Consider the following 26,351-nt stretch of genomic DNA (forward strand, 5'->3'; position numbering starts at 1 on the left):
TTCTTATTTAAAAACACACCTGAAAAATATGCCAGTCTGAAACCCTTTCTAGAGATGTTGTCATCCGAATGAAACCTAATCCAGATGTGGTCTTGTGAAGAGATATACGGAGGTGGAATTGTGGAACCACAAGCTCTGTAACTTTCAATATTCTTGTATGTTTCTATTGTCAACCAGTCCAAATTGCACCTTCTGGATCCTTGAATATCAAAATCCTGAAAACTGAAAAAAAAAATCAGAAATGTCTATTAAAAAGTCAATTTTGGAAAAAAAAATCGTATTACAATGTAACTGAGGATATTATTTTAAGCCTCCATATACTGACTGATTCTCCTGGGTTTTCTAGGCATACAACCATATCATTCGCAAATAATAATACTAATTCTATGTTCCTCATATTTTCATTTCTTCCCCAGATTGTAGAAAAATATTTCTTCACAAGTAATGCCAGGTTCCAAAATAATGTTAAAAAACAGGTGACAGTTGGCACCTTTTCTTTTTCTTCTCTGTGTGTATGGTTGGGAAAGACCACTTCTAACTCAGAACATCCTAAACTGTTCTGTGTTCCAACCAGAATCACCTCCCCCCAATCTGATGAACTGAAGTAAACACAGAGAAACTCAGCCTTCTCTTAGATTAATACTTGCTTAATGAAAAGTTTGCAGCTGACATTCTTAGGAGAGTAATTAGCACAAATCTGAGCAAGGTAAAAGACTGAAAAAGGAACACACGAAAAATGTTTTTGGTGAAAAGTCCCTGAGTTTGGGAATACGTTTTTACATAAATCACTTTATAGCCAAATACTATCTTGTAGTTAATAAAATGTGGGCATAAGTATAGGCCAAAAAGATCAAATAAATAAATGCACATAGAAAATTAGCCACTGCTTATGAAAAAAGAGAAACCAAAATACAGTTTTACAATATCTGAACATGCCTCACCAAAAAGTAAAGATCTGACTTTATATTCTTGCCTTTGCCTTAAACTAAGTGATAATAAAGTTAATTACCCAGGGATTATTATACCAGAATGTTTCTTCTTCAAATATTCTGAATAACTAACAAAAGCTGATAGACAATTTGATTGTTTCCAGGTTTGCACTATTATGAACTATGCTTTAAAAACTCCTGGCCGGGCATGGTGGCTCATGCCTGTAATCCCAGCACTTTGGGACACTGAGGTAGGCGGATCACGAAGTCAGGAGTTTGAGACCAGCCTGGCCATGGTGAAACCCCGTCTCTACTAAGAATACAAAAATTAGCCGGGCATGATGGTATGTGCCTGTAATCCCAGCTACTCGGGAGGCTGAGGCAGGAGAATCTCTTGAACCTGGGAGACAGAGTTTGCAGTAAGCCGAGACTGTGCCACTGCACTCCAACCTGGGCGACAGAGTGAGACTCCGTCTCAAACAAAACAAAACAAAACAAAACAAAACCCTTATACATGTACATATCTCTCTTACAAGAACAAGAATTTCTCTAGGACAAACTATTCTAGAACTAGTATTGCTAGGTCAGAAGAATAATTCCTCTTTAAATCTGACAGACACTGGAAAAACATGTCTATACGAATTTACAGTTCTACCAAGTATGTACCAAAGTACCATATACCCCACACGTTTAGCAAAATGACATATTCTATTTTTAAAAATGTTTTGCCAATTAGGTAGACAAAAGAGATTTATCACTTCTATTTAGCATGTCTTTATTTACTGAGATTGAAATGCTTTTCCAATTTACGGGTTATTTCTATTTCTTTTACTCCAAATTGCCTTGTTTTCCAAATTGCCTCCTTTATTCACTAATATTTCTTAAGAACTCTATATATTATAAACATGAGCTTATTCGGGGGCATGTATGTTATGTAAGACATGTCATATCCACCTACATCCACCTTCTTTCTCTCCAATAGTCAGTGTGGTCAGTCTTTTTCATTTTAGTCACTGATGGGTGGGATTTCTTATTGTGGTTTTATGTACACTTCCCTGAAGACATATTTGCTGAACATCTTTTCATGTGATTATTGGCCATTTTTATATCTTCTGTGAAGTATCTGTTCATGTCTTTTGCCCATTAAAAAAAAAAAGTTATAAAAATCCCTTTTATATTCTTGGCCGGGCATGGTGGCTCACGCCTGTAATCCTAGAACTTTGGGAGGCTGAGGTGGGCAGATCACTTGAGGTCAGCAGTTCGAGACCAGCCTGGCCAACCAAAATGGTAAAACCCCGTCTCTACTGAAAATACAAAAATTAGCTGGGTGTGGTGGCGCATGCTTGTAATCCCAGCTACTCAGGAGGCTGAGGCAGGAGAATTGCTTGAACTTGGGAGGTGGAGGTTGTAGTGAGCTAAGATCGCACCACTGCACCCCAGCCTGGGCGACAGAGCAAGACTCCACCTCAAAAAAAAAAAAAAATGGATTCAAGTCCTTTGTTAGACATGTGTATTGCTAATATTTTCTTCCAGCCTATGGTTTGTCTTTTCATTTTCTTAATGGAACCTTTTAATAAGCAGAAGTTTTAAATTTTAGTCTTGATTAAGTCTAATTTGTTATTTTTGCTTTGTGTTTAGTGCATTTATTGTCCTAAGATATCTTGGTGTTTCCAAAGATCTCAACGATGTTCAACTACTTTTTAAGTATTTCAGAGTTTTAGTTTTTACATTTATAGCTGAGATTTATATAAATTTTTGTGTTTTCAAGTAGAAAATGAGATTCTTCTTTTTTTCTTACATTTATCTAGAACATAGAAGATACTAATTTTTGTTCTATCACACAGTTAAATTAGTCTGATGACCATGAACTTGAGGAGGTTTGGTTTTACACTTTGTTTAAAGTGAGTTTCTTTCTGCTTTGCCCTTAGTCTTAGGGGGAATTCTTAGTTTAAGGACACTGTCTTTACTTGTAAAGTATGACACACAGAGTTTCATTAAAAATCTCAAGGCATTTATTTATGAAGCCCTATACTCGGTCTCCCCTGTGATGGACAGGATTCAAACTCCACATGATGCCTCTGCTGTGGGGTGCAGCAGCTGAAATCTTCAGCCTTCCCGCTGTTACTTTCCAGCAGGTTCCTTGGAGTCTTCTTTAAGCACACACAATTCATGGGTCAGCTAAGGATTCGAGAATAATTTAAATGCAGTTACTTTCCAGTTTGTGGTTCTCTCCTTTCCAGGAGTTACCTTATTAATGAATTTCCAGTTACTGTCCCATCCTCAACTGCATCCTGACACCTCAAGCTGACAAGACCATGGTGATCTGCTTGAGTTCCAGTCACTCCACGTTGCACAGACTGGCAAGAATCTTCAGAGAACTGGTAGGAAACAAGCCTATCTCACGAAGTGTGGTTCCTTCTTTCAGGGGTGGAATACTCTCCAGTTTTTGCCAGTTTTTTATTACTCTCCAGAGCCTTCAAATATCTTTTCCAAACTTAATAGCTCTTGTTTATGGGAGGTCCAGTCCCATTCAAACTAGGGAATCCCTTAATAAACTTTTAGTCCACTAAACATTTAAGATTCGTGAAGGCAAAGGCTGGGAGAGGTGGCTCACGCCGTAATCCCAGAACTTTGGGAGGCTGAGGTGGGTGGATCACCTGAGGTCAGAAGTTCGAGACCAACCTGGCCAACAAGGTGAAACTCTATCTCTACTAAAAATACAAAAATTAGTTGGGTGTGGTTTTTAATTTTAGTCTTGATGAAGTCTAATTTTTTATTTTTGCTGTATGTTTAGTGCATTTAGTGTCCTCTCTAAGATATCTTGGTGTTTCCAAAGATCCCTAAGATGTTCAATTATTTTTTAAGCATTTCAGAGTTTTAGTTTTTACACACCTGTAATCCCAGCTACTCAAGAGGCTGAGGCGGGAGAACTGCTTGAACCCGGGAGGCAAAGGTTGCAGTGAGCCGAGATGGCGCCACTGCACTCCAGCCTGGGTGACAAAGCGAGACTGTGTCTCTCAAAAAAAAAAAAAAAAAAAAAAAAAAAAGATTCATGAAGGCAGAAACCTTGCTTAGAATAAGAAACAATAAATATCTGTTCATGTATACCCTATTTTAGTTTGCTAATTCATTTAGGATTTTTAAATAAGTAAAATTACTTTTTGGTTTTTTAAATGCTTCATAGTACTTTGTGTAATAAAAGCACTGTTGACATATTTGTGCTCTGTGGCTATTTAGAATATATTGAGTCAAGGAGAGAGTTTCAATTTCTTGATGTTTTTTGGTTTAATCAGTGTTTCTTAAACTTTTGATCATTTAAATTTTCTTAGAAATTGATTTTATGTTGATAGTAAAATTTATTACTACAAAGCTCTGTACACAGTACTTTCATACAATTTAAAGACATTTTTTCCTATCTGTGATCTTTAAGTTTGCTTTAGACTGCTTAAAACAAACGTACAATTAGCAAATAAAAGTTTTCTCTTCCTTCCTATTTTCTTTATATCACTGATTTCTATCTGTTGCACTGTTGCATTGACTAAGAATTCTACTATAACCAGTAAAAGCACACATTTTTGTCTTGGTCCTTGGTGCTAAAATTAACTCTGACATTAAATTTGCTTTTGAAAATTTTTAAACAGACACCCTTTACCAGGTTAAGGAAATTCCTTTTCTATTCATTTAGTAAAACTTGCCTATAAAACTAGTTCTAGAGTCTTAATTTGAATGCTGATTCAATTTCTTCAATGGCTACTGATTTCATCCGTTTTCTAATTCTTCTTGAATCAATTTTAGTAATATAAATTTTCTAAAAAATAATCCAATTCATCTACTTGTATAAAAGTATTAACATAAAACTGCTTATATTCTCTTGACATTAAAAATTTTGTTTATAACTATAGACACTTTCGCTCTTTTTATTTTCTCTTTTTCTTCAGTTTTGCTTTGAGTTTTATCTATTTTCCTGAGTTTTTCAGAAAGTCAGCTTTTTGTTTTATTGAATTTTATTGCGTATTTTCCTGGTCTTCACTGCTACTTTAAAATTTACCCTCTAATTCTTTTCCTTAACTCTTGAGTTAAATGCTGAGCTTATTTATTTTCTAATTTTTAAGTCAATGCATTAAAGTTGTAAACTTTTCTAAGTATTCTTTCAATGTATTCTAACAGTTTTAATATGTATTACTTTCACTATGGTTATTTAAAAAATATTTGGTCCCATTGTGTTTTCCTCTTTAATTCAGGAGTTACTTAGGAATATATTTCTAAACACACAGGTTTATTTTTTTCTTTTATTTTAATTGCACTGTGGTAATAAAACACAATCTGAATGATGTACAGTCTTTGAAATGTATTAAGAGTTCCTTTGTGATGTGAAACAATCAATTTTTATAAATGTTCCACATGTCTTTGAAAAGAATGTGTATTCTTTGTTGAAATAAGTATTAAAGGTGTGTTAAAAATCTCCCACTGCAACTGTGGATTGGTCAAATTTGCTGGGCAATTCTCCACATTTTGCTTTGCATGTATTTTAGGCTATGTAATTAAGTACATGAAATTTACTGCTGTTTTATTTTCCTGGTAGAATACCCCAATTGTTACTAGTATTTTGTGCCTTAAGCTCAATTACAATGGATGTTAATCTTCCTACACTAGCTTTCTCTTGATGAGTAGCTCCAAAACTAACCTTTTCTATCTCCTTGTTTTGTTTTTGTTTATTTTTGAGACAAAGTCTCATTCTTCCACCCAGGCTGGAGTGCAGTGGTGCATTCATGGCTCACTGCAGCCTCAACCTCCTGGGCTCCGGTAATCCTCCCACCTCAGCCTCCTGAGTAGCTGGGACCACAGGCAATGTGCCATCATGCCCAGCTAGTTTTTTGTATTTTTTGTAGAGACAGGGTTTCACCACCTTGCCCAGGCCGGTCTCGAATTCCTGAGCCTACCTTGGCCTTCCAAAATGCTAGGATTACAGGCACGAGCCACAGCATCTGGCCCATCTCCTTGTTTTTAGACATTCTGTATTAGTTTTGTTTTAGATGTGTTACAACCTTTCTACTTGGGACAGAGTTCTCATTTTCCTCCTTTCCTTTTTTTTTTTTTTTTTTTGAGACAGGGTTTCACTCTGTTGCCTAGGCTGGAGCACAGTGGCACGATCTTGGCTCTGTAACCTCCACCTCCTGGGTTCAAGCAGTTCTCATGCCTCAGCCTCCTGAGTAGCTAGGATTATAGGCGCGTGCCACCATGCCCAGCTAATTTTTGTATTTTTAGTAGAGACGAGGTTTCGCTATGTTGGCCAGGCTGGTCTCAAACTCCTGACCTCAAGTGATCTGCCCGCCTCGGCCTCCCAAAGTGCTGGGATTACAGGCGTGAGCCACCACATCTAGCCTCCTGTCTTTTTTTGAATATATTTTTAAAGTTCCTTTTCCTCTGTTAACTGCTCAATATTACTTCTATTTTTAATCAGTGGCTACCTTTTGATATTTTAATTGAAATGCTGAAACACACTTTTTTTCTAACAAAGTCCAAGTAAGAGTATTCGGTGTTTCTCCTGTCCCCTCAAAAATCACAAATAGGGTAGAAACAATTGACAGCTTTATTCTCACTAACCTTTTACTAAAATTTAGCATTTCCTACACTTATAAACAACAAACCATGACAGTATTTATAGCACTGGCCACTCCACCACTATTCAAAATTAGAGATATTTTTATGTTACATTTCAGTTTTTACAGATATCTAAAAATACTATTTACACGTAAAATTTTTTCTTCGAAATTAACCACTTGATTTTGCTAATGTGTTCATAAATAAGCATATATTACATTACAAATATTAAAATCTGATAGCTGTACTTTAACATAATTGGTTCCCTTTGTAATGCTATGTATTTTTTTTAATGAATTTAAACACATTATTCTGGGAAAGAATACATAGGTTTTACCAGAATACTAGGTGGCCGTGGCATAAAGAAAGTTAAGAAATAATCCCTGACAGAATACATCTTAAAATGCCTGGAGTAAATTTGAGTTCCAACTTAATTTTGTTTGGCTGTTTTTCTCAGCATTCAATTTTTTCACACATTCTGGAATTTTGGTTTACAGGTTTATTTTATGGAAGTTTTTTGGTTTTCTCTCCTTTTTTTTAATCCTCTCTTCTTCTATGTTCCCCTACTTGGGTCTACATTCCAGAACAAGTCTTAAATGATGGTTCAGAGTATTACAGATCCTTTCATGGAGTCAGCAGGTGACACAGTTATTCATGTTTGTTAGGTTATGCCCTCTCAGCTCTCTAAGCTCTCAGCCCCATATAAATTCAGGCTGTGGTTGGTGGAAGATTTTTCAGCCTCCTGTCTGGAGCAAAACTGCCTGTCCCTAGTCCTTGGCTTCCAGCAGGGTGCTGGTATTCAATCCTCTCTTCCCCATGGATAAGGTGGCCTTTGTTGATTATAGTGGGTTCCAAGGGAGAGGAATGAAGTAAAAATGCCTTTATTTCACCATCTTAAGCAAGTTTTATACAGATAGTTCTCAGTATTGTTTGTTTTTACTCCAAAACTTTAGTTTCCCTCTTCTATCCAGATTTAAAAAAATCATGTTTCTAATTCCATTTTACTAAGAATTTAAAATTTTTATTTTAAATTCAGGAATGAATGCTGATTTTTACCAAGATGCTTCAAAGCATCTGTGTACACTAGATAATCATATACTTTTTCTTTTGACTTGTTTACATGGTAAGTTAATTTAATATTTCCTAATACTGACTCATTTGTATGTCTAAAAGAGCTACATTTAATTATGCATATGATTCTTTTGAATCATTTAAGATTATGCAATGATAATCATATGTAAAACTTGTCTTTGTGTATATGCAGGTGTGTCATCTTTTTAAAGTTATGGTATTACCATGATAATGACTTCAGTAAAGAATCTGAACAATTACTAAAATCACCTTCTGATCTGTATACATCAAAATTCATTGCTCCCTTCTAAAATTCAGGAAATTTTCCTTTAGCTGTAGGGCTCACTTCAATTTTATTCTGCATTTCAGTACAGTGCTTGGTTTTCAGTGTATCTCAACCTCATGAAATCTCAAGGATGCAATACATTATCAAAACCAGATGGCAGTATTTCATGTAATCTCCTCTGTGCTGGTAAGATTTTCAAGTTTTACAAAACTGAGCTATAAGCTGTAAGTTAAATTTTTAGGTTAAAAGGTGAAGGTCTCTATAAATTCTAGTTTTATGCTTAAAAAACTCCCAATATGTGGTAAAAACGTTATTTTGTAAACATACTTAGTCACACTACAAGTAACAGAAAATAGGTATATTATTTACATTTAAACACTGACACTGTTACAGAAAGATAACCTTAATGGTGCATTCTACCACTCAATCAGGCAAGAGAAAAACACTGCATGGAGGAGGAGAACAACAGCTTTTGTATGTGCCAAGCTCTGGGGTTCCAGAAGAGGTAATGTAGGGTAGAGGAAAATAAAAGGAAAACAAACTATGGCCCTTGTTTGTGGCTTCCACCAAAAAAAGGAGATAGATGACAGTTATGCTTCTCAAGAGAGATTGGTTTCCTCATCAGTTAATAAATACAAAAAAGGAAGATGAAAAAAGATGAGAAAGTAGGCTAAATGTATAAGTCTTATTTTAAAAACATAAAATGAAGGAATTTGAGTTTATGATCTCCAAAGTCTCTTCTAAATCTAAAATTCTATGCCTCCTACCCATACAATGTTACACATGAAAACATGTTGAAGGTGCCTTTGTGCTACACTGTCTCTGTGATGGAAATGACATTCTTATTTGTGTTTTGTTCCAACTGCAGTTCTTCATTCGGGCTATTTTTTTTTCCCCTGTAGGTAAATATTTTTTTCCTAATGGCCTTGATAGAATTTTCCTAAGCAAGCAGTATCTAGTTCTACTAAATATATTTCTTTACAATCTTATTCCCGTACTGTTTTTCTCTGCAAGTAATTTGCTAAATGTTTTAAAATTTAATCTTAACCTTATTTATATGTCACATTCATTCTTAGAATCTTAAACTTACAGCTATTTCCCCTAGGAATGCCTTTTATTTGTATTCTTAACAAATGTTCTTTTGTTTCGAAGTTATAAACAAAGATTTTTCTAGATATAGTATTTCTCCATTATCAGTTTGTTTCAAGTTTTATACATACATACACATATACAGACATGCATGACAAATTGTGTTTTAACTCATTTAGGTAGAAGGCTCTACTAATGAGACAAAGGTTAAGAGCTAGATATCCAAGTGAATTAATGAGTTTTGTTTATTTGTTTGTTCCACTGCCAAAGGTTAGTCTTGACCCTAATAGGCTATTTTGCAAATGTCTATCTTTTGTTAAAAAGTAGCTTAGAAGAATATAGATGATTCAATGCAAATACATTACCACCCTTAGAAAATACTCAAAACACATACCAGATGGGCTGTTATTCTTACTCTTAAGATGACACCAATAGCTGTTCTTTATTACATCTCCAGAAAAGCCTTCTTTTTATATTACTGCATGTTAAGTAATAATAAATGAAAATGGAATTTATGTTTTGTAATAAATTATATAGTAATACAGAAAGGTAGAATTACCTTATAGTAATGATTTCGCCTGGGTTTGCTCTTATGAACCAGCTACAGTTGATTTTTGCAGGATATTCAGAAGGCCAGCCTGGGCTTGTGATTATGCCACTTGGTGCTCGTATTTGCTCTGGAGTCTCTCCACAAGCTGGAAGATAGCCAAAGCAATCTTTGCTTATTATTACACATTTAAATGGTATTAGGTTAATCAGTGTTTATTTTTTAAAAACCAAAAAACTTTACACATCAAATAATAACCAATAAGATATGGTAGTATCAACTTTAAAAAGCTATTATTCTAATGAGATATTTCAATTTTCTCCCTTTTAGATAAAGTCCCTTATTCCAATTAAATACAGTAGCCCCACTTATCGGACATTTTGCTTTTCATTGTTCAGTTACTTGGAGCCAACAGTGGTCTGAAAATATTAAATGGAAAATTCTGGAAATAAATAATTCTTAAGTTTTAAATTGTGTGCTGTTCTGAGTAGTGATGACATCTCTTGCTGTGCTGCTCTGTCCCTCCCGGGACATGAATCTTCCCTTTGTCCAGTGTATCCACGCTGTGTATGCTACCCACCCATTAGTTACTTAGTAGCCATCTCACTTATCAGATCAACTGTCACAGTATTGAAGTGCTTGTGTTCAAGTCACCCTTATTTTGCCATTATGAATGGCCTCAAAGCACAAAAGCAGTGATGCTGGTAATTCGGATATGTCAAAGAGAAGCTGTAAAGTGCTTCCATTAAGTGAAAAGGTGAAAGTTCTCAACAATAGAAAAAAAATCATATGCTGAGGTGTCTGAGCTCTAAGGTAAGAATGAATCTTATATCCACGAAATTATGAAGAAGGAAAAAGAAATTCATGCTAGTTTTGCTGTGATACCTCAAACTGCAAAAGTTAATGGCCGCAGTACCTAAGTGCTTAGTCAAGATGGAAAAGGCATTAAATTGGACAGCACTCAGGTTTGGTACTCTGAAGTTTCAGGCATTCACTGAGGGTCTTGAAGGTATCCCTCATAGATAAGGAGGGACTACTGTACATGTTTTGGGCAGGCAAGGAAATTTCAAACTGGATCACTGAATAAGAGTTCAAGATTACTGGCTTTGGCCATGGAGACTGATCTATCCATCCACCCATCTTTTTTCAAAACTCATCTTTCAAGTTTATTTTCTTTATCATAAACTACCTTTCCAATATTTGCTTACCTACTTTGTTTAGATCCTTAGGAGCATAATGCTGCTTTTAGGGTACTCTAAATAAGCCTAACTGTAAGATGCTGGATTGTAATTTTTGTTAAGAAGTTAGTGGATGATTGAATAAAGATAGTAAAACACTCAAAATCACTGCAAAGCAGTTCTTCAATTTATTCCATTAATACTTCCAAGCTATTTATTACAGGGTTATGAATGATTCCTACATTATTTAAAAGTAAAATCTTGAAACAGTGCTTAAAATATCACCACGTGATTAGATATCTGCATATCACAGAGGAAAATCTTCATGCATATAGAATAAATTAAAACTAATACCAACACTTTCCTGGATTATTCTTGCATTATCTGGAACTCTCGTTGCAATATAGTTAACATTATCCAGAATTCAGCTGATAATGTGACAATTTATTCTCTCTCAATCAAATACGTGATGTTTAAACCTTTAGTAGAATTTAAAATTCTAGAACCTCTTATTTAATACAATTTCAACAAATTAGATTACTTGATTTTAAAGTAACAGCAGATTAGAAGCAGAAAATTAGAAGTGGGGAGAGTAGCTGCCAGGGGTACATAAACAGTTATCAGAAGTGACGAGTAAATTTTCAGAAAAACAAACACTACATACTAAACTCAAAAACCATGAGCTCATAATTTATATATTGCCTGTCTCTCAAAAGGTAAGACTGTTGTATTATATCATCATAATCAATTAATATTCATACTGATCTAAGAGTTGTTGAGTGAATAATGAATCAGTATAGGCAAAATGACTGGTATAAAACACGGCCTGCACTCCCATGCTTTTTAAGTTCTGCTGTAGTTTAAAAATCAGGTAACCCAAGAGATTGCCAAATACCACTATTAAAATTGTAATTTGGAAAAATGACTTTTTTTTTTGAGATAGAGTCTCACTCTGTCTCCAGGGTGGATGGAGTACAGTGGTGCAACCTCGGCTCACTACAACCTCTGCCTCCCAGGTTCAAGCAATTCTCCTGCCTCAGCCTCCCGAGTAAGTAGGACTACAGGTGCACGCTACCACACCCAGCTAATTTTTGTATTTTTAGTAGAGAAGGGGTTTCACCAGGTTGGCCAGGATGGTCTCGATCTCTTGACCTTGTGATGTTACCACCTCAGCCTCCCGAAGTGCTGGGATTACAGGCATGAGCCACCGCGCCCAGCATTTTATTTTTTTTAAGAGATGAGATCTCACTATGTTGCCCAGGCTGGAGTGCAGTGGCTATTCACAGGCACTAGCATAGAACACTACAGCCTTGAATTCTTGGGCGCAGGTGATCCTCTTGCCTCAGCTTCCTGAGTAGCTGGGACTACAAAGAGCACGCCACCATGCATGACAACTTTTTTTTGTTTTTGTTTTTGTTTTCCGTAACAGGGGTTATACACTTTTCAATTTAGGTTAAGAATGCTAGGAAGTATATTATGCAATTTAAAGAATTTTATCCATAATGATCAAAATAAAACAAGCTATATTACTTAAAGTCAATCCTTATTTCTATAGAATAACCTACTCCCTGAAGAAAACATGCAATCAAAGCTTTAAAAGTATATTCTACTGCAGAAAAAAAAGTTCATATCGAAAAATGGGTCTGCCCTGGAATTAGGGTGCACTGCCAAAGGGCATCTGTTTTGAATCGCTTTCAGAACAGATTTATGGCATACAGCACACAGATATATCAAGGGCTTAGCATTCATCTCATTGCCAAGGCATAGTCAAAGGTTCTTTTTTTCTTTTTTTTTTGCTGCTGTTTCATTAGTAAATCTCCCTTACAAAAAAGTTTTAATTTTAATAAATGTTTTAGAAAAAGACTAAATGTATCCAAATGTAATTCTTTAAGAGTTTATTAATAAACTGCCAGTTTTCTTCCACTTTACTCTGAGTTATCATTACAATAATTTAATAAAAAGATAGCTAAGTTATTTGTAAGAACTTCTTTTTCTCCTGGCCAACATGGTGAAACCCCATCTCTACTAAAAGTACAGAAATTAGCTGGGTGTGGTGGCGTGCACCTGTAGTCCCAGCTACTCAGTAGGCTGAGGCAGGAGAATTGCTTGAACCTGAGAGGCGGAGGCTGCAGTAATCTGAGATCGTGCCACTGCACTCCAGCCTGGTGACAGAGCGAGACTTTTCATTATCTCCTAACACAGCATTCTGGAGTCGCAGTAAGCTAAAGGAAATCTTAAGTTCCTGAAAATATAAACAAACATATAAATAAACAGCCAAAAACAATCATCACCCTTTCCCCAGAATATGGAAAATTGTTCATTTTTATTAAAAGATTCACCTACGTTAAAGAGAATAATACAATTTTGAGTTAAATTACGTTAATGCTGTACTACCATGTAAGTACTCAACTGTTTATTAAATGGTTTAACAGCAGTGACATACAGCCAAAAACAAGGTGGGATTAATCTAGGACAAAGAACATTCCTAACCTTTGACTAAATCGATAGACTAATTATAGGGAAAAACTAGAAAGAATTTTATTAGGTTTTGTTTTAGGAAAAAAATTTCAAGTACATGAGAAACCCATAGGTGGTGCTCTTATACCAATAACTGAAGATTCTAGTATGGTACTCAAAAATACATTTTGTGAATATTTTATTTTCATGCAACGGCCCAGGGATAAGACATACCACCCATAAATAAGAATGGCTATTATGAGATTCAATATTTATATTCCTAAATATGTACTTTTATAACATTATTTTAAAATATTAATGATTCTTCCTAATCAAAAACAAAACCATAGTATCCTAAAATTTCTTCCTGAATTGGTTATAAATATATATATTGATTTAGTTATACACATTTCCAACATGACTGAATTTGTAATTTGGCTTCAGATCTAGCCAGTGGCTTTTCTTCAACCTATTTCTGCATGTACAACACACTGAGTATGTAGACAAATACGCTGTAGCACAGCCATAATGTATTCCTTTCTATATCTAAGAAAGAATACATTTCAAAAGCCAAAAGAAACTATTAAAGCAATTTTTAACTCTCTTTTGGGTTAAGAGTTTGCCTATGTATACTGGCAGATTTGGTATCAGAAGACCTAGATGCTGTCTGTTCTACCTGCCACTTACTGGCTTTGCACAATATAAACTACTAAATTTTTGGGGGTGCTATTAATAATTTCCTCATATGTTGAAATAAGGAGTTGCTATTTGATTACCTCTAAGGTCTATTTCAGCCCTCAATCATGCACCTCTTCCCACTGTATTTCTGATAGCTCAATGGGATACATTGATAAATTTTTCATTTTCTTCCTTTGCATTTTTTCTCTGACCCACTGAAATAGACTTTCAATTCTGACCTTATCTCCACAGAAACCATGCTAGCAGGCAAAGGCCATCAGTGACCTCACCGCTAAATCCAATGGACACTCATTCCCCAGGTACTTGATCTTTCTGGAGCACCTGACACTGACTACCCAGACTTGGAACCGTACTACCCAGACTTTGTGGACATCACCTCCTCTGATTCTCCTTCTAACTCTATTCTGTGTTAATTTTCTAGCACTAGATCCTCTGTCCTTGGCCGGCCAGCCAGCCAGCCAGTCCTTGATACTGGTTTCATGGTTAATTCCAAAGCCCTCTGCTCTTCTCACTCTCAATGGAAGATTTCGTCCACTTTTACAATTTCAACTATGGTCATGAGTTTAAAATTTTTAACCCAGAGGCTCTGCATAGTCAAATGCCCACTGGACATTCTAACCTCAAATTCAACATGATCAGACCTGTGTGTTTCCCAAATCCGTCTTCAGAATATCCTATATTCTGAATCTACATCATCTCAGGCAGCATTTGTTTGATGGAATAGGTATTGAAGTAAAAAGAAATTGAAGAATACTACAGGCGTTTTCAAGAATTTTCAAGGACAGGAAATAAGTTAGGCCTCACAGAGATTAAAACCGGAAATTTCAGTCAGAAATTGAGCCTGCCTTCACCACTTCTTAGGGAACCAAGGCCTGTTTTATCTCTTACACATCTGCCCCAACCTTCCAAAGGACCTCCTCTGGGTCTTCCATTTTTTCATTATTTCAGTGCTTTATAAATGGCTTCCCAGTCCCAACTTATCATTAATACTTCAGCTCCAGTACCTACTATAACCTGTAATTTCATTTTTCCTAGTTTATTATATTTATATTACTGTTACTCGTTTTACATTATAGATTTGAGGTGGCTTATTATTATAATATTGATAAAACAGATAAAACTTAAGTCTCTGGCCAAGTGTGGTGACTCACGCATGTAATCCCAGCACTTTGGGAGGCCGAGGCGGGTGGATAATGAGATCAGGAGTTCAAGACCAGCCTGGCCAATATGGTGAAACCCTGTCTCTACTTAAAAAAAAAAAAAAAAATTAGCCAGGCGTAGTGGTGTGCACCTGTAGTCCCAGCTACTCAGGAGGCTGAGGTGAGCTGAGATCGTGCCACTGACTCCAGCCTGGGCAACAGAGCGAGACTTTGTCTCAAAAAAAAATGACAGAAAAAACAACAACAACAAAAAAACAAAAAAACTAAGTCTCAATTTCCTCACTTGTAAATGGGGATTAAAATACTAGTACACAGGGTGTTCCAAGGATTACATACAATTATTTTGGTAAAAGACATAGCACACTGCTTGTATTACAGTAAACTGTCAGTAAACAATATTACATGATATGCCAAATCAGACTGGTTGGTAGTAATGCCTGGAATGCTGTATTGAGATGGCTACTAAGGCTGTGTTCAGGCTAAGTGAGAAAGAGGACAGTGACTGAAAGAGGATGTGTGATTGTTTACTTTGTAAGTGCTGGGCACTATTATGCACTCGAAAGAATGAGAAATTATGTCATGATTAACTGGTTACCTGACACAGACAAAAGCCATGGGAAGGATAGGGTTGGGACACATACTCACAAAACTTTACTTTAGGAAATAAATATTTGTTTGAAATCAAAATCTTTACATGGTTTGAACTTCATCTTTCTACATTTTGACTATCCTCCCAGTTTAAAATACATCAAACTTGACCTTCTTTTGCTTACATTCATTCTATTCATACCTTTTCTATTGCTTAAACATAGTTATTTCAGCTATGGTCTGGCTAATTCTTCCTTAAGAATTAGCTTATATGTAATTGGCAAATAAATAAATCTTGTCAGTACAATGCAAAATTATGTAAGATCTTATTCCCAGCATGCTAATGATTTGAAATAACCAGAGGCAGAAGTTTTCAGAGTTTAAGAAAAAATATGAAAACCCTATAGAAGCTGCCTTTCTTTATTGCAAAATGTGGTTACTTTTTTTGGCTAAAATTACTGCTTGGTTTTTGTCTCTATTAAGCTATCTTGGGAAGCTGCAAAATGCAGATGGAAATGTGAAGACATCACACCACTATGAAAACAAAACAATTTAATTGATGAGGGATATCCCTGAAGTGTATTTTTAGTTTTGATTAAATTGGTCTCCATTAAAAGCAAATACCTTTAAGTGGGGGAGCATGAACCTATGCATATATGGCTGCAGAATGGAGACTGATTCTAATTGTAAATGTCCACAGGTATTTGACTGTGCTAGTATTTGGATTGATATTTTATCTGCTAGGGTTATACTTAAAAGGTACGTAGTTGTAAGTGATCCATGCCAACACTTCTCTCAGAAGCCTTGTTAGTCTTTGTTCATTTTGCTTCCTTAATACATCTCTTAATTACTTGCATCAATGTTTTAAATTTACTATTTTTATTTTTTTATAAAGATGGGGTCTCCCTATGTTGCCCAGGCTGGTCTTGAACTCTTGAGCTCAAATAATCCACTCTCCTTGGCCTCCCAGAGTACTGGGATTACAGGTGTGTGCCACCAAGCCCAGCCAGTATCAACTTTTTGTTTTACAAACATCATCTAATTTATGTTGGTCAGTTATCTTTAGATATAAACAAATATTCAAGTACTTTGGATAATGATGATCTACATCTCTACTTTTTATAAATTTTCTATAACCCAGAAATAGAAATCCCCAAATTAAAGAGGTTCAAAATGTTTATTCAAAAGATAGCAACTTTCAAACGTAGATAGCATCTTCTTAGTAGGAACCTACAGGCTATCTGACTAGCCCCCACAAAAGCCTATTTAATTTACAGTTGAAGTAGTGTATAGGACATCTGAAATGAAAAAAGAAAAAAGGCAATGACATTATTATAATGCTAATGGTTAAACTATATGAAAAGATTAACTGAATACATATTTTAAAAATTTATCATGCATGTTGTCAATTAAGAAAGGGAGAATTAACTGAAGAATGAATAGGTAGAGATCCTCTGATGGAGTAAGATTTTGGTATTAGTTTTCTCACTTAAAATATAAAGATCTCACTGTATAGTTTAGAAAACAGGGCAAAGTTAACTGATGAAACACTGAAGACTTCTTCATGTTTTTACTTATACTATTTTAATAATCCTACAGAAAAGCACAGGACTATGGTTTTAAAACTAGATCAATGCATCATACTTATTATATTTAAATCAATTATTTAAAAAATTGGCAGTGCTCAGCCTCTATTAAGACACATGAAAGAGAGAGGATCACTTCAAAATAATGTCAAGCTGTCTTACAATTTGAGATTTCATAGTTTCAAAACACCTAAAAAATTACAGAAAAAATACATATTTACAATTAGAGCTGAACTACTGTCAAAGAAAAAGTATAATTTCCTGCTCCACAGATGAAGAACCGGGTTTTTTTAAAACTGACAAGAGTTGATACTTCATGACAAAAAGTAGTTGAGACTAAAAGTTATGTGGAATCTTTGTGACTTTGATTTTAATAAATCACAAAACTGAAATGCAAGTAAATGTCTGTTTATGTTTACTGGCCACCTAACTTTATAAGACACATATGAAGGGCACAAAAGAAATAGAGAACTCATGCTCTCATGGAAATTATAGTTTTATAACAATGACATATACTTTTTAACTGAATCCAAGAAGCATGTAACAGTTAATATGACAGCATACCAGATAATACAGTACATGATATAACGCATAACAAGTAACTTTAGGCAAAGTATCACATGTTCAGTTATACACATGGTGTAATTAAACAGAAACAAAGGCTGACCAAAAACCTATATTATACAAGTATAGAACAGAGAAGGTTATGCTTGACTATGAACAAAAGATTTCTTTCATAGAAGAGAAGTTGGTAGAGCCACAGAAAAGCATACTCTAAACTAGTTAAAAGAATTTAATGACCCAAATTCTATAGACAGCAGTCAAGCCAAGACAGACCTACTACAAAAGGAAGTGATGTGATCCAAGTATTTTGTAAAGGTTATTGAGGGAAGAGAAACCAGTGAGGCAAAGAGATCACCTAAAAAGCAATTATAAAAACTCATCTTTTTGTACAATTTTACTTTATGAAAGTTTCACGACAGCAAAATCATGCTCACTCTGTTCACAAGCAAAGGATAATAGCATATATAGGTAATGGTGGTTAGTGTCATTTGGCCATCTCATTTTTCAGAGTACTGTATAGAGTGTATTATAAAGAATATTAATTCCATTATGGCTGATGAGTACAAAAGCAATTCCAAGTGTTGAAAACTAGTAAGAAGGATTTGATTCCAATGGAAATAAATGTACTTAAAGAAACCCACCATCTCCAAAATAAAAATTTGGTAAGCAAATGGTGTCTGGATTGAATGGCCATATGGGATGACAGTAAAAATTATTCTGAAAGTTAACAAGTGAATCATTCAATACATGGAAAATATTATGCTTATGCAAACAACTAAAGGCACCCAAACATGGAAAAAGCAGAGTATGTAGTTAGATGATTAGCATAAAAATAAGGTACCTCCTGGCCTACTGTTAATTTAGGAAAATAATAGCAGTTTGAAAACTTAAAAGGCTAAGTATGACACATAGTGCTGAGGATGAGATTTCTGCTTCAAGTCAGAAATATATGGTTTCCAAGTCCAAGAACTGTAAGTATCATTAAAGTGAAGCGTGTATGCAGGCCTTGGATCCACAGCTGATGATAATGTTATAAAATTACCTAACACTTATTGAACTCTTACTACCTGTCAGGTACCTTAATACTTATTATTATTATCCCTATTTAGTAGATAAGAAAAAAATGGAGGCACAGAGAAATTTGGTAATTTTTCTAAGGTCACAAAAAAGCTGTAAGTCTCAGAGCTGGGATGGAACCCAGGCAAGAGGCTTCATAAAAGCTGTATTCTTAACCACTAAGGCAAACTGCTGCCCACTAACGAACTCCCTATAACATCTGGAAAAATTACCAGGGAGATGGAAGGGAGCCGTTTCAATAGCATTAAATGACAAAAGTGGTCTATTCTAGAAAAATGAACTATTGGTCCTACATTAACATGGATAGAAAGGGTAGACAATCTATAATAACACAGAGAAAATAAGTATAGTTAGTAGTTTTAAAGCTTCTAAAGATTGATTCCTTATTTGCTACACATTATCTAAGAACTACAGGCAGAACTGACCAGCTTCTTAGTATCTTTGGTGTTAAAAATTTTATAAACAGCATTCTAGAACCTACTTTTAATGATAAGAGAATATATATACATATAGTTAATTATGGGTAAGATGCTTAGGGTAAGGAGTAGAATAGTAGCAATAAGGGGATGAAATGGAGGCTGAGGGAGACATTTCAAAGGAAGGAGCAACGGACAGACACTTAAAGACACTAATAATGGACAGTCTGGAAAGCATGCATGTTCAGCATAGAGTCTATGGGCCACTGAGAATACAAGGCAAGTGACCAACTATTGGAATCTGCAAGAAAAATAAGTTAGAGTACTATAGTTGCCCTTTGTTGGACTGCCATGTATAACATAACTAAGCCCTGTAACCTGAACAGGAAACACACGCCCACAGCTAGGCAGAAATGACTTTGATTCAAAAGTCCTCTTCCTGTATCTTGACTGTGTTTGTTGCCTAAATAGTGTCCTGATTTATCTGACCCTCCAGACTCTTTAAATGGGGTTTTCTGACTCCTTGGCACCTGAGCCAAGCTGTGTCATAATGTGAATGTCAGAACAGTCAACATTTTGAGGATGGACAGAGTTGGAAGGGGACAGAGATTGAACATGAGTAAGATTTCCTTAGAATTACTCCAAATTTCATTCTTTTTAAAAAAGAAGTTAGAAAACTGAACTTCTCCCTGTATGGGAATAATTACTAGCACTTGAACATAGGTTGAGTATCCCTAATCCAAAATGCTTGGGACCAAAAGTGTTTTGGATTTCAAAATTTGGAATATTTGCGCATAAATACTGGTTGAACATCCCTAATCCAAAATCTGAAATGCTTCAATGAGTATGTCCTGTGAGCATCATGTCAGTGCTCTAAAAGATTCTTTTCAAATTTCAGATTTTTAGATTAGGGATGCTCAACTTGTAGCAATATTTACTAGTCTAAGATGGGAAAGGTTTTAATTATGACTTGAAAGACAAGAATCAGGCAAGCAGAAAAAATGATATTAATCCATCACTCCCACTTAGGACTCTCATTACTCAGACTTATTATTAGAAATCGCAAGTGCCATGGCAAGTAGGAAATCTTATATCCAGCTGTTTATAATTTAAATATTCTTCTGCATTAGTACCGATATTTAAGACTGAATACAGCAATATATTTATTCATATTATTCTAAGTGACATTCTTTAAGGACCAAAATATTTTACTTGGCTATCAGCTGTAATCAAGGCAGGTAATTTCTTGGTATCTTGAAGGTCACTAATGTTCAGAACAATCAAACTATAATCAAGGGTTATATGGCAGTAAAATAAAATACAAAGTCAGAAGAGGCAAAAACATAAAGAGAGAAGGAGAAATAAAAAAAAAAAAAACGGGTCATAGCACAGTATGAATGAAGATGAGGAGAGCAAAGAAACTGAATATACCCACCTAAAATGGAACTAACTAGCCAGCTTCACCCTGAAATTTCTTAGTAAGAATAATTTAGGATTTTGCTAACAATGCATAACCATAAGATGAATAGAGAAGATTCATCCTTTTATGCCTTTTTTAAAGGGCTTATCAGGGCAATTTTTTTTTCCTGCAAGGGTATAAAAATTACTGACATGGTACCTACATTTTCCTATTTTAAGCACTACAGAAGACTAAAATGCTAAAGCAAGCTACTACTATTTCCCAAATGGGAAAAATTACTAATTTTTGAAGGTTACTGTGACTCTGGCTGGAAGCATAAAGAGGTAAGGCAGAAATCCTCACTTAAGCTAACAAACTGGCCTTGGAGCTCACGATTTTGTAAGTCATCTCTATCAGCTTTGACATAGTTTTTAGTATACTCACATCTTCTATGAGTGTTCCAGTTACTGTGTCTTTTGTCAAGGGTGGTACCCAGAAATAAACAATACCAGAGTACGTTTGCATGAAGAGTAAAGAAGAACTATCATTTGCTTGGTTCTGGATACTGTATTTCTATTACTGCAGTTTAATATCAAATCACCCCCTTACTTACATCAGGCTGTTAGTCAACTGATACCCAAGTACAGTTTGCTTATCCACCAAGTGACTGGCTTTTGCACAACAGTTTCACAGTACATCCAATTAAAATTCATGCCTTGGCAAAAATTACAGATAACCAACATGTTATCACACTTTGAAGAGTTATTCCCAAAGTTACAGACTGGAAAAGAAAATGTCAAATGCTTGAACAGAGCTTGCCTTTTTACCTTCACTAGGTTTGGCTCACTCAATGAAATGGATATATTCATCAGATGAACTTCACTTCTACCATCTAAGCACTGCATACCCTGTCACAATACAACCTGTTCTGTCTATAGTTCTGGTACTCACACGTGCTGTTCTAATGCTGGAGTTATTGTTTATTATAACATACAATGAGTATTCCTTATCCAAAATCCTTGGGACCAGAAGTATTTTGATTTTTTTTTCAAATTCTGGAATATGTACAGATATATACTTACTAGTTGAGCATCCCAAAACCAAAAATCTGAAGTGTGAAATGCTCCAATGAGCATTTCCTTTGAGTGTTATGTCGTTGCTCAAAATGTTTTGGATTTTGGAGCATTTTGATTTTTGGATTTTCAGATTTGGGATAGTCAACCTGTAATGTAACATAAAAATATAACATATAATTATTTTGTTATAAATACATAATTGTTCAATAAATATGTGATATATAATATAAAATAGGTTACAATTATATAATATAAAGATGTTTCATATAAGACATTGGCCATGATTCAATTATAGAGTATATAATATAGAAATAATAATACCACCATTAGTTTCATTTCCAAAACTTAAAGGGAGTTCACTACTTTAAAACTTTAAGTGTCTCAGAAGTAAACTCTGAAGGTAGACGACTTTAAAAATTATTAGCATCCTATAGTAATGTTTTTTTATATATATATCAAGAATGGACTCTGTCTCATATTCCCTATTCATTTTCTTTATATAAAGGATAGCTTCTTGGGTTCACACTATGTTCTGTTTTTATATTCTGAAATCCTAAGAACCCTAATGTATTAATAATCAACTAAAATGTAATAAGGCTTCTTTTTTTTCTTCATCTGAAACATGGATGAAAGACATTTTTATAACACTGGTCAAAAGAACTAGTGAAATTCTTCTCAGTAACTTTAACAAGAGGTCCAGGTACCTAATTGAATAATTGTAAAATAATATTAAAATTACATAGGAAAGGTGCAAAGGACCACTTGACCTGCTACTTTTTCATGTAACTTTTCTATATTTAAAAAATAATTGTAAACTTCTATCAGAGATAATTACAATTTAAGCTTTATTTCCTTTCAGATTCTTTATTTGGAAGATCTTAAACAGTCTAGGATAATAAAAGCTTTATCAGACTAGATGTTCTTCCAGGAAAATTTCAAAATACCATGTTATAAGCCCAAAGCTGTGGTTAAAAACAAAAGCCATTTTAATTTAGTACTCTCCATTATTACAAAATGTTAACTAATCTGAAAGCAAATTTATTGCAATTTAGAAAATATGTCCGTATTTTAAAGGCCACAACTAAATTATTAGTTGTAAAAGGCATACAGGATTAGCAATGTGCTAGGCCTTCGAATATTAGAATAGAAACTATAAAATGCAAATACATAAAAGCAAGAAAGGGTGATGATTTTGATAGAATAAAATTCTGACAGCATAAACAATACTTAAAAACTATCTGAAGTCTATTTTATATAATCTGCTAATTCAGTTAATATGAATAAGGATTAAGAAAGAAACTTCCTAAGTAAATATTCTCTCTCAGCTCACAGAAATGTCAGATTTGCCTGACAAAAGATTCTAAGTCAAATGCAGAGTAGACTCAAAATCAAGCTAACCTCAGACAGAGACTTCAGCTATCATTAAAAGGTAGGAATATTTGGAAGTTGTATCATTGGTAATTGGAAATACCATGTTAATCTTCCTATGTAAAAAAAGCTTCTGCCTGAGAAAGCAGCAAGCCTTAACATCTGTTCCTATTAGCAACCAGAAAATATTTTATAAACTTCAGGCTAGTTTTTGCCTAACTATAAAGGAAAGCAAATCTCATTCTCTTATTCTTTGCGATGTTACAACTCCAGGCCACGAATCAAGAAGAAAAGAAAATGTTACTTAAAAAAAAAAACAAAAAAACAGTTTGACAGCAAATAAAAGGTTGAGACTTTAATGGAAACATAATAAGAAAAAAAGTTAAGCAAGAAAAACATGATTGTACTGAAAGTAAATGCAGACAACTGTGTAAATTAGTACATCCTTTTTGGAAGGCAATCTGTCAAAAAGTTTCTAGAGTCATTAAATTATTTATGACCTGTGATACAGTAATTTCACTTTCAGAAATGTATGCTAAGGAAATATTCTTAGAAATAAAAAAGGCTAGATATACAGTTGACCTTTGAACAACATGGGTTTGAATTGTGTAAGTCCACTTATACATGGATTTTTTTCAACAAATACATTGGAAAATTTTTTGGAGATTTGTGACAGTTTGAAAAACCTTGCAGACAAATCACATAGACTGGAAATTTTGAAAAAAAATTAGGTATATCATGAATGCATATATATGTAAAATACTAGTCTATCATTTACTACCATAAAAAATACACTAACCTATTATAAAGAGTTAGAATTTATCAAAACCTACACAAACACTTGCAGACCACACACAGCACCATTTACATTCAAGAGAAGTATAAAGATGAATACTAAATCATAACTGAATAAAATTAATTATAGGACATACTATACAACTAATAATTCTGTAGCCACCTCCCATTGCTATTTTGGTGAGCTCAATTTGCAAGTATCTGCTTAAATCGCTGTGTGATGCTATTCATCTCCATGTGAGCAGTTGGTATCTCCAGTAAATTGTGTGTCACAGTACAACGTGATCTCTGGTGGTTCTCGCGTATTTTTCATTGTGTTTAGTGCAATACCATAAACCCCAAATAACACCACGGGATCCATACAAAGTGCCACTAGTGATGTTGCAAGTGCTCCCAAGAAGCAAAGGAAAGTCATGACATTACAAGAAAAAGCCGAATTGCTTGATATGTACTGTAGACTGAGGTCTGCAACTGCAGCTGCCCATCTTATCAAACAGATGACTCATCTGTAAATAGATAATGTAAACTTACGGTATCAATAAATACAGTAGCATACTGTAAATGAATTTTCTCTTATGATTTTCTTAATAACATTTTCTTTTCTCTAGCTAACTTTAAGAATACAGCATTTAACCCTGGGCACGGTGGCTCACACCTGTAATACCAGCACTTTGGGAGGCCAAGGTGGGCAGATCACTTGCACTCACAAGTTCAAGACCAGCCTGGGCAACATGGCAAAACCCCGTCTCTACAAAAACAAAAATTGGCTGGGCATGTGGTGCGCACCTGTAGTCCCAGCTACTCGGGAGGCTGAGGTGGGAGGATGGCTTGAGCCCAGGAGGTGGAGGTTGCAGTGGGCTGAGATCATGCCGCTGCACTCCAGCCTGGGTGACAAAGTCAGACCCTGTCTCAAAAAAAAAAAAAAAAAAATACAGTATTTAATACATATAACGTACATAAATTTAATTGAATGTTTATGTTGTTGTTAAGATTTCCAGTCAACAGCATGCTATTGAGTACTTAAACTTTTGGAGAATCAACAATTACATATGGCTTTTCTTCCACTATGCAGGGAATTGGTGCCCCTAACCACCATGTTGTTCAAGGGTCAACTGTATATGAATATGTCTCTTGAGCATGATCCAAATTAGGCAAAATCCATTGGAAACAACCCATTGTAATGAAGTCACATGATGGAAATTTTATGCAGGCATTAAAATAATGAATATGAAGGCTAAGGGAAAAATGTACATAGTGTTAAACAGAAAGAGCAGGAGATAAAATTAGGGATAATTCAAATGCATATACAATTATTTTTAAGGTATGTACACAAAAGGACAAATAAAAAATTTAATATACTACTATTAATTATTGTAGGAAGGTAGGGTTAATGGGTGATTTTCTTAATCTTTTTGCTTTTTTCTAAATGTTTAATGAAACTTGTGTAATAGAATTTGTGAAAACAAAAAACTTGATTTAGAAGTAATCAAGAATAAAGAGAGCATAAATTATTTCTAGAATATCCTGATTAAAGTCAATATCACAGATTACAGAGTAATTCAGTTTAAAGTAGATATATTTTAAAAAATCAAATATATTTGTTTAATGTGTACAAGGGCCTTGTGGTAAATCAACTTGACGTAAGATATATTTTATTCTATGTAGCAGATGAGCAGTAATTTGGTAATTTTAAACATTTCAAAAAGAAACATATAATTTAGACACTTTTTAAAAAAGTGATTAAAAGAGCCTTCCTACTCTCTCATGTATGCAATTAAATTACTTGGCAGTTTCTGTGGTATAATTCATAATGATTTTCATATATTATTAAATTTATAAAAATACCATTTGTCTTTTCTCCTTTCTCTAGCTTATATATGAAGAGAGATTTAAAATTCTGGACCAAGAAAAGTTCTAAATTAAAATAAGTACAAAAATTACGATTTTATCCAATATTCTTTCCCATTATATAACAACTAGATACACACTTTTTGATAATTTAACTACAATTTCTTATGCCAACCCTGTAGCATCAGAACGAGCAAAAAGGCAAAGATTTATCTTTCCTGGCAAGGATTTGAGGAGGAAGAAGATGGAAATAAACAGAATATTAAAAACAGAACAAATTATTCCAAGCACAAGAACCAAAAATATATTATTAATTAGAAATTAGTAATTCCCCCAAAAATTCATGAGTAAACAAAATGAAGCCCTTAATACTATGCCTAATAAGAAAAGTTAATATTAATTCATTTACTACTCACCAGATATTTTAACTAGGCTTTTTACAAATTCATATTCTAACTTAATATGTTCATTATTTGCCATAATGTGCCTTAGTACATTAAGACCATATTATATAAGAGCTATGACAAACCCACAGCCAATATCATACTGAGTGGGCAAAAACTGGAAGCATTCCCTTTGAAAACTGGCACAAGACAGGGATGCCCTCTCTCACCACT

At 34.5% G+C, this 26,351-nt stretch overlaps 1 protein-coding gene across 2 annotated transcripts in view; it reads right to left on the bottom strand.

The window, feature by feature from the left end:
* The window catches only part of LRP12 (LDL receptor related protein 12), a 101,947-nt gene that overhangs the window by 10,058 nt on the left and 65,538 nt on the right, over positions 1 to 26,351 (bottom strand). For both annotated transcript variants that reach the window (XM_019032955.4, XM_004047420.5), the window contains 2 exons: positions 9,536 to 9,671; positions 20 to 222 (listed from right to left, as the gene is read on the bottom strand). In XM_019032955.4, coding sequence (XP_018888500.3) covers positions 20 to 222; positions 9,536 to 9,671 — 339 coding nt within the window. The remainder of the gene's footprint in view (positions 1 to 19; positions 223 to 9,535; positions 9,672 to 26,351) is intronic.

The sequence above is a fragment of the Gorilla gorilla genome, chromosome 7 (genome assembly GCF_029281585.2).
Source record: "Gorilla gorilla gorilla isolate KB3781 chromosome 7, NHGRI_mGorGor1-v2.1_pri, whole genome shotgun sequence".
Classification (NCBI taxonomy): Eukaryota; Metazoa; Chordata; class Mammalia; order Primates; family Hominidae; genus Gorilla; species Gorilla gorilla.